We start from the raw sequence: 13,648 nt of genomic DNA on the forward strand, positions 1-13,648 counted from the left end.
AAGGTGGACACTGTCGGGGGAAGAACTGTTTGGGTGGGTGTTAGCAACAAATCACAGAGATCATATGCACTGGCCTCAGTGAGAACCCACCTCACACGGAAAACCACGTTATGAACGTTAAAATGTCCATAGTTTACCAAGGTGCCTGACCCTGCCCATCACCACCATGGATTGTAACACTTTCACAGCTGTCACTCACTGCCCCCCCCCCCCAGTCTTCTCTCTGGTCAGCATAAGGAGGTAGCATACAGAATACAGTAATTATTTCCATTTCCTGAGTCTCCTGGCCTGCGTATTTCCCTTTCCACCCATGGATTCCACACACCCAGCACTTTTCCTTTCTTCCCTCAGCAGGCAGCCCTCTCCCAGGCCCTCATACTCTTTACATTTCTAGCACAGTCTGTACCTAGACCTCAGGGATCATGTGTGGGGTCCCTGGAGCCTAAAAACTTGGGGCATTGTTTTCAGAAGTCTGCCAAGAAAGACCTTGGCAAAAAAAAAAAGGAAGAAGGCTTCCTAACTGCCTTCCAGGTCACACAGCTAGACTAACAAACACTCTATGAAATAAAGCAAGGTCCTGCAAATTTCCTGGCTTAACCCACTCTGGTAAAACCAGCATCCCAAGAAGCATCCCAAGTTAACCTGCACATTTAGCAAACACAGCAGCTCTCAGGAGCAAACAAGACTTTTCACTCTCCCAGTCCCTAGCCATGAGCTTTTCAAATATTAGAGTTCAGTGTGTTTGGATGTTTGAATTCATCTCTGTGCCCCACAACCTAGTAGAGGGCCTTACCTGCACATTAAGTGCTCACAGAGTATCTGCTGAATGACTGACTGCATTGCATAAAAACACGTACAGCTAAGGCGCGTCCAGACTTACCCAGTAAAAGTTTGGTTTTGTCTTTGCACTCTGGTGTGTTCCATGGGTTGTTGCAGGAGCCCCAGGGCAGCACAGATACAAAGGAGGCAAACAGGTAGAAGAGTGTGTAGCAAATGATCACGTTGTAGTATATGGCTATGAGGACGGAGATGATGAGCATCGCAATGCCACAGCCTGCAAAGGTAGAGTGCCTGTGTTGACATCATCCCAGACCCCATGCAAGACACACACACACACACACACACACACACAGATGCCCCACATGGGTGGGATGCACAGGCATTGGAGTGGATTCTGTCTACCAGGGAAACGCACACAATCTGCCAGGGACCCCACAATGGCAGAGATGGTTAAGGGGAGGAAGGAAAGAACAGGTCTCCTTCCCTAAGTCTGGAAGGTGGCCGGGAGGGCAGGGCCCGGAGTCCAAGAGAGAAGTGCACTCACCCTGTAGAGCTGGGATGGCCTTCCACACAGACACAGGCCCCTGGCTAGCAAACTGGCCCAGTGATACCTCTAGGAAGAAGATAGGCAAGCCAGCCAGTGCTAGCATCATCAGGTAAGGGATGAGGAAAGCACCTTGGAAAGACGGGGAAGGAAGAGTCAGGAAGGAAGGCAGGACTCTGGCCCAACTTCACCCTCTGGGCTGGGACTGGGCTCCTTAGAATAAACTGAGAAGCTTTGGGTGTCCCAGCTCAGCAGAAGGCACCCACAGGGCAGTTTAGGGCCTTCTTCAAAAAGTCATAAAAACATCTGCGGAATACAATTCCCCCTTCAGTTTCCTACCAGACAGGAAGTTGTGTGCTAACAACGGTCTTTTGTTCTTTACAATGCTTCATTTCCCACCCCTGACCCCCAAATTAAGCCCTTCCATGGTTCCATAAATCCACGCCTTTCACTGGAGGCAGACTTGGTGGGTTCCCATCAACACCTAGGCCCTCTAAGGACCTGTGCTGGGCTAAGCTGGATTTCAGAAGCCTCCTGTACAGTAATCCAAGGGAACCACACACCTTCACCCCACCAGAGCTTGGCCTGGGGGCAGCTGCAGGGCCTCTCAGCCAAGTGTTTGCCTACATCAACACTGCGGGGACATCACCTTCACACACTTCTCAATTTCCTTCTCTGCCCAGAACTCACTCCTCAGCCCTCCTTCTGGGGAGAAGTTTTCCCACGGTCCCTGGCCCCAAGCGACCTTCTCTTCACAATATTTATGTGGCTGTCGTCTCTAGACTGTGCGCCCCCAGAAGTGTTTCTCCTATTAACTCTGTCCCTCAAAAGGCCCAGAGGGAGCTGCAGGGCCTCTGCTGCCTTGCTGGATTCTGGAGAGTTCTTTCTCTGCAGGGATTCTCAGGCTTGGGGGGGGGGGGGGATTGCCAGGGACACCCTCACAGGAATCAAAGTCAATTTGGGGAGTGGCGATAACAGAGTCCAGAAGCCTGGGCTCAGATGAGAGAACTACCTACTTTCCTTCCGTCTCCCTTGATTTCTTCCGGGTTGGTCCAGCAGAAGGGCGTCTCCTCCTGGAGCCTCCAGAAGCTGCCAGGAACTACCCGGCTGTAGGCTTGGGCTCCCCCCACCCACCCCCTTCTACTTTCTCTGTATAGAGATTTTTAAAAATAACATAAAAGTCCTTTATTGTGAGACCCTTCCTGTCCCGAGGAGGTAGAGCCTCGCTACCCATTCTTACTGGAGGGCGCCTGAGCCGCACTGCGTACAAAGCCGGACTTTTCTCTGCAGGCCCCTAAGGGCCCTCAGGGCTGAGTGAATCAAGGGCGGGCATTTGTGCGGGCAAAAGCGCTCTGCTGGATCTCTCTCCTTGCCTCATGCCCCCCCTCCCCGCCACACACACACACACACACACACACACACACACACACACACACACACACACACACACACCCCAACCCCCCTTCCGGGTTCCTGCAGCCCTAGGACCAGCACCTCCTCCCCTCCTCCCCCTCCCGCCCTCACTAGGGACGCCCTGCTGGGGGGAAAATAATGAAACCCCAGCTGGGGTTCGTATGCCCTCTCGGTTTCCAGAGCACCCCTGATTGCCAATACTCCGCAGGCCGCATTAGTACTTGTCAAGTGTCGTGTTCCGGACTGAAGGTGCGGGGCGTGGAGGAGGGTATCTTCTAGTTTACATCGGAACTGTGCCCTGCGCACGGGTCCCACTCTGGACACCAAATACCTTCTGGAGCGGACCTGAACCCGGGCCAGAGGATTAGGCGAGGGGCGTGTTCCTTGCACCTTTGCAGAGGTTGAATTCCTGAAGGGTCAGCTGTCCTGGAGCGAGCAGTCAGCCCCTGGCCTCGACCCTGACTGTATTGAGTCCCCTCCTAGTGGGTACACCCGGGATCCAATGAGCTCTAACGCAGTCTACTTGGCGCCCCAACTCTTCTTTCAGAGGCAGGGTGGTTCGCACAGCGCGAACACGCGGAAGAAGATTCATCTTTGCTAAATGATTGAACTAAAATCAAAACACCTCCTGCCTCTTCTCAGGAAGGGTTTTGGGGTGAGAAACCTCTGATTAGGTACACCCCAAGCCCCCAGTGCTAGCTTGCACCCCGCATTCTGCCACAGTTGTTCTTTCGCGGTTCTTCGCAGGAGGAGGTTCGGATTTCCCATTTACAACCTTGAGCCGGACACAATTCGACCCCCGGGACAGCAGGGCGTCTGGCTCTGAAGTGCATTTCCTGCAAACAGTACACCCGCTTCCAGACTGACCGGCATCTAACTACAGTTCAAACATCCCTGTACACCTGGCTGCAGACCCCAGTCTCCAGTCTGAACCAGTAGAGGACTCCCTAATGTGGCCTATTCCTCAGCTGAGCCCATCTCCACGCTGAAATCCAACGCGTTCGCTCCTGCAGTCTGGCCTGCGGAAGACCAGGCTGTCCCGAGCTTCCCTCCCAACCTTCACCTAAAGTCTTCCGATGCATCCCCCCAACCCTCCAGTGCCCGCCCCCTCCGCAGGCGGAAAGAGCTGAAAAGCCATACCTCCCCCGTTCTGGAAGGCCAGGTAGGGAAACCTCCAAACATTGCCCAGCCCCACTGCGTACCCCACCATGGACAGGATGAAGTCCAGTTTGCTGGACCAGTTCCCTCGGGCCTTATTCTCATCCCCTTGCTCGTCCTCCTGAGGGCGGAAAAGCACATTGTCGATAACAGACCCAAGCAGGTCCTCAGCAGGCCCCATTCCGCCCTCCCCCACAGCCGAGGGTCCTTCCCCGGCAAGCAGACCCCCAATTTCCAAGAGGATGCATCAGCAAGCAAGACCCCAAATCTGAAGAAAGGATGCATGTACGAGCAGAGCCCTCACCCCTCACCCCCGCACTGAGTCTTTTAGCAAGCAGCCCCCACATTTTATTCTAAAGATCCACTTCAATAAGACTTCTGATCCCTTTCCCCAAATCCTACAGTCAGGGTATACCAGCAAGCAGCCTTCCCCAAACCCTGCTTCTGTTAGCAAGCACATCTGTTCCTTCAGACCCACCCTCTCACCAGGAGTTCATTTCCGCAAGCAGACCCCCAATATCATGCCTGGAGTTCCCAGCAAGCAGGTTCCTAACCAATTTTTAAAAAAACCCTCACCCCACACCCCTCCTCAACCTCTTTTTTTTTTCTTTCAAAATGTGTGCCAGAAATAAGAATTTTAATGCTTAAAGCCAGCCATAGCCCCTGCCTCTCTTTCTCTGCCAAAGCTTACATACAGGCAAAAGTTGTCTAATCAGCTAATTTTAAAAGGTGCAGCCTTCAAACCTGGAGCAAGGGGGATGGGCAGGGCAGAGAATTGGGGTTGAAACATGAGAGTGAATAGAGTAGACTGATGTGGTAAAAGACAGGCCAGCCAAAACCATGACTTCTGAGCTGGATCTGACTACTAAGCAAAGACAACTCCCTCCAAGTGGCTGGGGCTCTGCCCCGGTCCACACCAAGACAATGCGGGCCTCCCTGAGGTATCTGCCAAGTTAAATCGTCCGTGAATCTCGGGGCTCATGTCTCCAGGCTCACACGTACCTGATTCTAGAAAGCCTAGGCCAAATGAGAGGGGATGGCACCCTGCATGAACTCTGATAGTGTTCCTGACACCCAGACACTGGGGTGACCTCCCCCCATCCCCCCCCTGTCATTCTTCACCTAGCAAGTGACAGCTTGGAGTGGGTCACAAGGTTCTATGGGTCAAGGAAGATAAAGCAACAATGGTCAAAAGAGAAGGCAGCCTACGAGGGAGAGGAAGGGCTGAACGAGTGTCAGAAGGGGCTGAAGCATTGGGACTCTTAGGCTTCCCTGGCGCTTTTAAAGTTCAGTGCTGTTCCGCCCACACACAGCGTCTCCACCCCCAGCCCCACCCTCCAGCACAGCTCTTTTTTGTCGCAGTGCGGAGGTAAAGGGGGGTAGGTGTGTGGAACACGTTTCCTATTCAACTGATGGGTACGTGCTGTTAGAAGCACCTAGGATATGCAGAACAGTGTTCTAGAAAGAAATGCCCAACGCAAAGAAATGTGTGCAGGTAAGGTTATTTCTAGTTACCCTGACGGCTTGATGGCTGAGCTGCTACTATGCAAGTTCTGGGGGATGGGCTGCAGGTGAATAGGGATAGAGAGCTCTGCACGTGGTGGTAGGTGGCAATCCGGCCCACTGTCAGCCTGAGCTCTGGCCACATGCCTAGCCCATGAGTCCAAGGTTGAAGGGGAGCTAGAGGGACAGCTGGAATCCCTGAACCAGCATGAGGGAAAGAAGAAGAGGGAAGAGAAATCACTGGGATGGAATGGAAACAAACGAAAATGAAGAGGGAAGATTGCCTTTATCACTGGTCCGGAGATTGGAGTTCACCCTGTAGGCTTTTTTTCTGGTTAGGGGTAAATATGGGAGAGATCCAAATAGAAAGGTCCCAGACTGAATCTTATGCAATTCAGAGGGTCTGTGTTAGGGGGAAATTTTTAAATTAGATACTGACATTTGGAAGGACCTAGGTTAAGAGACCCTGATGCTTAATAAACGTCAGCAGTCTCTGATTAAATGAGTTCACACGTAGTACGTTTGGCTCACCAGGAAAGCCCTCAGAATAAGCTCCATCCACCTCCCATACCACCCCAGGCTTTTCTCTGGGAGTTTTTATTTTTGAAGACACGAAAAGACCCAGACATTGATAGGATAGGGACTCGCGTCTGTGGCAAGATGCAGAGTCTATTTGCTTTTATTTAACAGATCTGCACTGGTTCTATCTCTGAGGCTGGGAAGGGCAAGTCCGAACCTTGCTGGCACTGTCACTGCACACGTACACGAAACCTTAACTGACGACATGAATCCCCCGCTCCCAGCAGTGCGAGCTTCCGAAGCCCCAAAGCTTCCTCCAGCATCCATCACCTGGCATTGCCAACCCGTTTCCCCATCAGCATACGTGCACCCGCCGGGACCCAGCTCCCTTCGCGCGGCTGGAGAGCAGCACAGCCGCTTGTGACCCGCTTACCGGTATGGCAGTGGTGGCCACGCTGCCTGGAAGCACTGACGCGATGCCATCCGTACCCAACACTACTGTGCTCTGGCTCATGTTCACCCAGCCTACGGCTGGAGTATTGTTGTGCTCCAGCGTGCCCTTGCCCACACTCACATTCACGTCCTCCTCCGGGCCGCGCAGAGCTGGGATCTTGCAATGCAGCGCGTTGCTGGCCCCAGCGGCCGCAGAAGGGGGGTTGGCCTGTGTGCCGTGCCCTTCGCTTAAGTCCCGGAGGGTCCCGGAGGTCGCTTGAGCCAGGGGGCTGCTGAGTTTACAAAACCCCACTCCGGGCTGCTGGGCCTCGCAGGTTCTCGCCTCCGCGGACTGGAAAGTTTGGGCGCCCGTGGAAGCTGACCTGGGCACACGTGGTGGCGTGGCAGTAGCCGAGGCGGCGGTGGCGGCTGGCAGGTCCTGCTCAGGGCTCGTCCTGGGTGCACGCGGGCTATCTCGATGGCCCGGCACTGCTGCCTCCAGGCTGTTGGCTGGTTGCTTATTCATTTCCGTGGGAGCACTGCAATCCTGCAAACACAGCGTCAAGTTCGTGCAAAACAAAAAAAGGTCACAGCAGCATCAGAAACACAACATTAGGCATCTGCGTACACCGATGCACACATTCCAGGTCCAGACACAAAATGCACAGTGGAGCAAATGGGATCGGTGTTTTTCAACTCGCCAGTGCCTTCTGAAAGCCTGGGACATGAAGATGCTAATATCCCCCCACCCCGCCCCTTGGAGGATGAACTAAAGAAGAAACGTGAGTGGTTTTGGAAGGGAAAAAGAGGCAGGCAGTAGAAATAACCCTACAGACAGGAGCTCCCTGTCCTCTGTGGATTTCAAATCAAGGCTGTGAGTACCACATCCCCTTCACCATTGTGGAAAGATTCTTTAATTTTCCGCCCCATTTCCTTTGTCATTCAACAATGCACATTGCCTCCCCCCCCCCTTTTTCTCATAGACAAGCTGCTATCACAAAACCGATGCTCTGGCCTAGACCAGGACTGGAAGCCACATGGGTAAATTCAAACCGCAGTACTCCAAACCTACCTTGGTCACCCAGGTAGCAAAGTCAAGGATAAAGGGTTTTTATCGAAACATTACCAACACCAAACAGCCTACTACCGAAGCAATAAAGCAGAAAGCACACAGAGTAGCAACTGGCTTTGAGCCTTACACACTCTACACTTGATTTCACACCCTAGACATGCATACAGATCTTTCCAAGTATTTTTATTTTGCTGTCCACTCCCCGGAATATGATGTCCTTCTTTTCCCTGATCTTGACTGTGGACCAAAGCTCGCCAATAATTTTCATTAGCTTTCTCCCTGTTGAATTTGGACCATAAAGACTTGCCAGCAGTGACTTTCCTTCCCTGTGGCTTCTTCACGCTAATGTTACCTTCCAGAGTTCCATGTTAGTATAAATAATTCATTCGCTATAGAACGAATCAAGTTACCTTCTCCTCAACCGAAAGTCTCCCCTCTAACCCGCTTCACAAACACACAGACTGAGTTTAAGCATAGCAAACCTAATACCTGGACTCCAGCCGGCATTCTCAACAGCTCTTAAGAGCCAGAGACACTTGCGGAAGCGCTATCCTGACTTTCAGCACCAGGGACAGTGCCCGGGATGGGATTCGGTTCAGGAGTGGCTGAGTTCTTGGCTCCACCAACTAGGGAAACCTCTTTCTGCCCTCAGGCAAAGCTCCCAAAAGTGAACAGAATACCAGGACTTAAGCCTTCAAAATGGTTTTCTGCCTGTCTCCTACTGCACAGATATTTCCAAAAAGAAATACCCCAAACGAACCTATACTCATCCCCACAGCCACCTTTCTTCTTAAGAGACTAAAAGCAAACACTCACCATGTCTGAGGCGGACCACAGATTGAACCGTTAGAGTAAAACCCGCGACTGGACTAGGTTTGGCTCGGTAACAAGAGGCGCTTTCTATATCTCCCTGGGAAGGGCCAGGTTTGCGTCAGTGGGAAGCAAGGTGCCCTTCGTTTGACATCTTCCTGATAATACGCATTTGATAAATCATTGCCCCTTTGGATTCGGATTTTAAAGGGACAACAGCCTGGAGTATGCGGTCCTGTTGTCACTCGGGCAGGAGGGGGCTGCGTGTTTGGCGTGACTCATACGGGTCTGATTACTAAACCAAAGCCAGTGGGAGGGAACAAGAAAAGTTTGCCTCCTAATTAAGGTAAACATGGGAGAGACACGTCCCACTGCACCCAAGACTCCAAGACAAGGCGCATCCACCAACGCAGCCGAGCCACCAACCACGCGGCTTGGGCTCTAGTGAGGAAGAGGGTTAAATCTGTCCTTTTCCTCTCCCACAAAATTCGCTTTAGGCCTCCTTGGATCTCTGTCAGATTCCAAAATATCACTCCCCAGAATAATGGCGGCCCTGTCTCAGGCGACCAGCCAGATCTGCAATGCCTGTTTCAGGCTAGGGTCTTACATTCGGTGAGGGTGCACTTGGCTAGCCATTGAGTGGAGTCTAGATCCCCACATCCCAACCTTTCTGGAAAGCCAGTCTGGGAAGGATCCCTAGTTTTCGTTTAAACAATTAAATCTAGGTTTTGCATCCCTGTTTTTGTCTCTGCTAATCTTCAGCACAGCTGCTTTTTCCTCATGGTATTTTTTAAGGCTCTTTTGGAGAAAAAAAATTAAAAACACTGACTTAGTCCTCCAGCCACTTTAAAACCCATCCTTTCTCCATAGTCCTTTAAATAAAAATCCTTTAAAAGCCAGGTTGATTGCAAAGTGCAGTTTTATCCAAAATCAGGAACACCAGCAACCCGGGGCAGATCTGGTCCTCTGGGAAACCATAAGAAGACTGAGTGGCCAAGGTTATGTAAAGGAGCACTGTGGACTTTACCTAGGGTACTAGGCAACAGCTACAATCACAAACCGGGAAAGCCCTTTGCAAAGATGTCATTAGGAGACTAGAAGGGGAGATTCGCAGCAATCTTGTCTTGTCTTGACAGCCCAACCGTGGCCTCCTCCTGAACGCTAGCTTGGAAAGCGTGGTGCTGAGCTCAGCGGGGGACCCACTGCCTCCGGGTCGGCGCCGTCGCACTCGACTGGGTCGTCTCCCAGAGGAGCCAGGACAAAGCCAGAGGCGGCCGAGGGCGCAGGCTGCGGAGGCAGATTGCGGTGGGAGCCGGGGGCATTGCTGAGCCAACCCTGGTCTCCTCCCTCACACTTCAAAGACTCCAAACGTGGTAGATATTTCTGTGAGCCTGGCTCTCCCAGCACAGCTACCTGGATTCAGGGGCTGCACTGTTTTGGGGTGCGGGTGGTAAGGAATGGGGTGAGTAGGTAGCCAAGGAGCCCTGTCCTTCCGGTTCCAGGCAGGCTTTTATTGCTATTGGGCCATCTTTAAGACTTCCGCGAAATTATCGCATTCAAGTTTGCCAACAGCGTTTCAGAAACTACCCCAGTGTTGAGGCTGTGAAAGCTAACTAAGATCAGAAGGTCTATTTTGAACCCCGGAAGAGGTTACTAACCCCTGCACAGCCTATCTATCACCTGCACCAGCCACCTACTCAACCGAGAAATGGGAAGGTTCTCAGAGGAGAAATAAGAGGCCGAGGGATACTCTGGCAGAAGGCTCTGGAAGCAGGCAGGAACGAAAATTCCCGAATAAGCCCCCACCCCCCAAAAAAAAATCTGTGTTCTTTTTTCATAAACAGACTTCGGATCCGAAGAAGGAGCAAGATCAGGGAACGAATAAACGTGCAGGGCAGCCTTGGCCTCTGTGGAATCGTGAGACCACTGTACCTAGTTAAGATTCCCGTCTGGCTCTGCGGCCCATGGGCCACTGTGACACCACAGAGTCACGACTTCGAAGCTTCTGGCCAGTCTCCAAATTTGCATTCGAGCAGCCCCCACCAAACACAACTCGGCGGGGGCGTGCGAATGAGCCTGGCCAGGGCGAAAGGTTGCACTGAAGTGGCCCAGTCGTGCGGGACTTCTCCCCCACCCCCTACCCTCCACCCCCCACCACGGCGCTGAGCGTGAGTGATGCCCGACGACGCCCCCGCTCGGTCTCCAGACCTGACGTGTCGCCCGGCCAAGTGCGCGTTTGGGGTAGCTTGGGGCTAATCAGGCCCTGCAGAGGCGGGTGACGTGCAGGGGCCGCTAAAGCTCAGACTCCTCCGCGCTTCCAGCCGCAAGATTCCAGAAAGGAGGGGCTGCAGATAGAGTAGAGGGAGGGTTCAGAGACCAGGCAACCAGAGGAGTCGCTCTGAAAGGGCAGTGGCCAGCCAAAAGAGAGACCCCTCCCCCTCCCAGCGAAGAAGGGGCCCGGCCCGGGAGTGCAGTGCAGTTGTGTCCGCGCTTGTGAGGCTCACGGATGGGGGTGCAGAATTACGTAAAATTAATAAATTAGTTAAAAAGCAGAAATGGGAAGGGTGAAAAGTCTCTCTCACCCACCCCACACAGACCTCCGCCCCTGCCTCCTCTGCCGGCTGTTCAGAGTGATAATCTGAGCCAGTGCGCACTGAAGCCAAGGAGGCTGTAAATCCGCATCCATCAGTGCGCAGCCATTGGTTCGGAATTAGCCAGTCGCTATGGCCTTAATTACTTTGTCAAAGATGAAAAATAGTAATTGATTTTGTCCTCTATCGCTTGCCCCTCTCCCCTCCTTCCTTGCAGATAAGCAAATAAATAGCTATTTACGAAAACCGTGTCCACCACCCGGCTGGGGCAGCCTAGTGGAAAAAACTGTCTGGCCTTATAGCACTGAAGCTGGCTCTTGTGCAGCTGGGATGCAGGCCGAGAGCACCCGGAGGACAGCTTTACTAAGCCCAGTCGCTGCCCTCCTTCTCCCCAGAAGGAAGAGAGGAGGGAAAGGAAAGGGTGTTTTACAGCAAGCTCCACCTGTGCTAATGTCCTCAGCCTTAGCACAGTCAGGCTTTGGTGCATGGAAGAACCCGCAGTGTGTGATTCATCGGAAAGCCTAGGGTCTGCAGGCAGAGCTGGGCTTGGAACCGGGAATCTGTGTGGATTCCCGTCTACCCAATATCACACAGAAGAAGTGAAATGTGGCCTGGGTTGTGTGTCTGTGTTCAGCTGGTGTTTATATGGGTGTGTCAACACTCACAGCCTCTGCAGATGATGGATGTGAGGGCACCATGTGCGTTTCAGGTGACAGGGCTGACATTCAAGAGGCCGCGCAGTGTTTTGCCTGAGTGTCTTCTGCTGTTGTTGCCTTTGCAATGCTGTGCTGTGTTAAGAATCTGAGTTCTGCAGACAGAATGCACCAGCTCTTAGTTCCGTGACCTTGAAAGACACTGTCCATTTGCTAAATAAAGACAAGAATTAACCAGGGTTGCCAGGGGCTTGAGGATGAATGGGAGTGTACACACGAGTTGAAGCTGGCTACCTGGTGTGCCTGAGCCTTGCCTATTGCTATTATTCTGTCTAGATGGACAGTATGCTTGAAGACTCATAGATCTGGTAAAGACAGCAGATCACTGTACCTGGCTCAGAAGGTGCATAGATCGCTGGATGATACAAAAAGCTGTCAACTTCCAGAAAAGATATCAAGTATTTACCTCTATTTTTAAAATATTAGAATCACCCCCAGAGAAAGCGCCCAAACGCTGAAGCTGCCATGGGTGTGTCCAGGACTACCTCGGCTTCTATTAAGGTCAAATGCAACTTATAGTGCAGAAGACTGGATCTTAGTGATCAGCCTCACCATCCAGTTCTCCTTTAGAACCCCCAGGTCAGGACAGAGACAGATTCAAATAAGCCTCCTTCCCCAGACCACACCCCAGAGTCACTGAGGACTGTGGTACCAGCTGCAGGTCCCAGATGCAGAGCCTTCTTCAAGATGCTGCAGTAATGAGGGGTCCCACGTCACCACAGCAGCCTGCAGGCCAGTAGGTGCTGGCCACAGAAGCAGGGAAGCTTAGAACAAACTGTGAAGGACCTTCAAGGACACCTGAAGTCCCTCACCTTAGTTTCCCAGTGTAGAAAGAATCCCAAGTCGCTGGCTTGTAACAATAGAAACAAAGGCTAGTAGCATCTTCCTTTGAACGATACACTGTATCAGCCTTTGAGCTAGCAACACCAGGCTTAGCAATATAGTCCAATGCAATAAAAAAAATGATCTTTTTTTCTTATTACAGCACAATTGACAAAGTGGAAGACTAAAGAGGAGGGAAGGAAAGCATATGCACAGTAGATCATTAGTAAGCAATGCTTTGTAGCTAAAGCGGGAGAGTTCCATACATTCCCGAGATAAGCCAGGTATGTATAGTGTGTATAAAATGACCCTATTTGGAGGAATTAGAGATGTAGCTCACTTGGCTCACTTGGTAGGCTACTTGCTCACTATGCCCAAAGACCTCAATCCTCTATGCTCAATAAAACATGGGAATGGTGGTGTACATCTGTAATGTCAGCACTTGGACATGAAGGCAGGAAAATCAGAAGTTCAAGGTCACTCTGTGCTACGTAGTAAGTTTGAGGCCAGCCTTTGATATATGTGACTCTGTCTCGAAAGAAATGAAATGGTGTGTGTGTGTGTGTGTGTGTGTGTGTGTGTGTGTGTGTAAAACAGTAAATGAAATTGCCTGGAGGGCCAGGATCCAGAGGCTGGATAGCCCAGACACTTGGGATAAAAGCAAACACAACTGCCAAAAAAAAAAAAAAAAAAAAAAAAAAAAAGCCAATCAAATGATTTCTAATGAAATTCTATTGTACTCATAGATCGAGGCCTAGCTCAATAGTCATCAGAGAGTCTTCATCCAGCAACTGATGGAAACAGATGTAGAAACCCACAGACAAACATTAGGGAGTCCTGCAGAAAGGGGGGAGAGTATACAACCCAGTGGTGTCAACAACAACAATAACAACACACACACACACACACACACACACACACACACAGAATCAACTGACCTGGGCTCGCAGGGGCTTGTAGAGACTGAACTGACAACCAGGGAGCCTGCACGGGACTGACCTGGGCCCTCTGCATACATGTTACAGTTGTGTAAGGTGGTCTTCATGTGAGGCTCCTAACGGTGGGAGCAGGGGCTGTCTCTGACTGTGTTCCCTGCTTTGGGACCCATTGCTCCTACTGTATTGCTTCATCCAGCCTTGATAGAAGAGGAGGTGCCTAGTCTCACTGAAACTTGATATGCCACAGCTGTTTGACATCCACAGAAGGCCTGCGCTTTTCTGCGGAGAAACAGAGGAGTGGAGGGTACAGGCAGGAAGCAGTGAGATGGGGAGGGGGGTCAAGACTGGGAGAA

General features: G+C 51.7%; 1 protein-coding gene across 1 annotated transcript in view; it reads right to left on the bottom strand.

Annotated features, from left to right (window-relative positions):
- The window catches only part of Slc6a5 (solute carrier family 6 member 5), a 47,453-nt gene extending 40,563 nt beyond the window's left edge, over positions 1-6,890 (bottom strand). Inside the window, exons 1-4 of the mRNA XM_051174129.1 lie at positions 6,351-6,890; positions 3,878-4,016; positions 1,325-1,456; positions 881-1,054 (exon numbers count right to left, since the gene is read on the bottom strand). Of these exons, the coding sequence (XP_051030086.1) occupies positions 881-1,054; positions 1,325-1,456; positions 3,878-4,016; positions 6,351-6,875 (970 nt within the window). The 5' untranslated portion in view covers positions 6,876-6,890. The remainder of the gene's footprint in view (positions 1-880; positions 1,055-1,324; positions 1,457-3,877; positions 4,017-6,350) is intronic.
- Between the last annotated feature and the right edge of the window lie 6,758 nt (positions 6,891-13,648).

This window comes from Phodopus roborovskii, unplaced genomic scaffold (assembly GCF_943737965.1).
Source record: "Phodopus roborovskii unplaced genomic scaffold, PHOROB, whole genome shotgun sequence".
Classification (NCBI taxonomy): domain Eukaryota; kingdom Metazoa; phylum Chordata; class Mammalia; order Rodentia; family Cricetidae; genus Phodopus; species Phodopus roborovskii.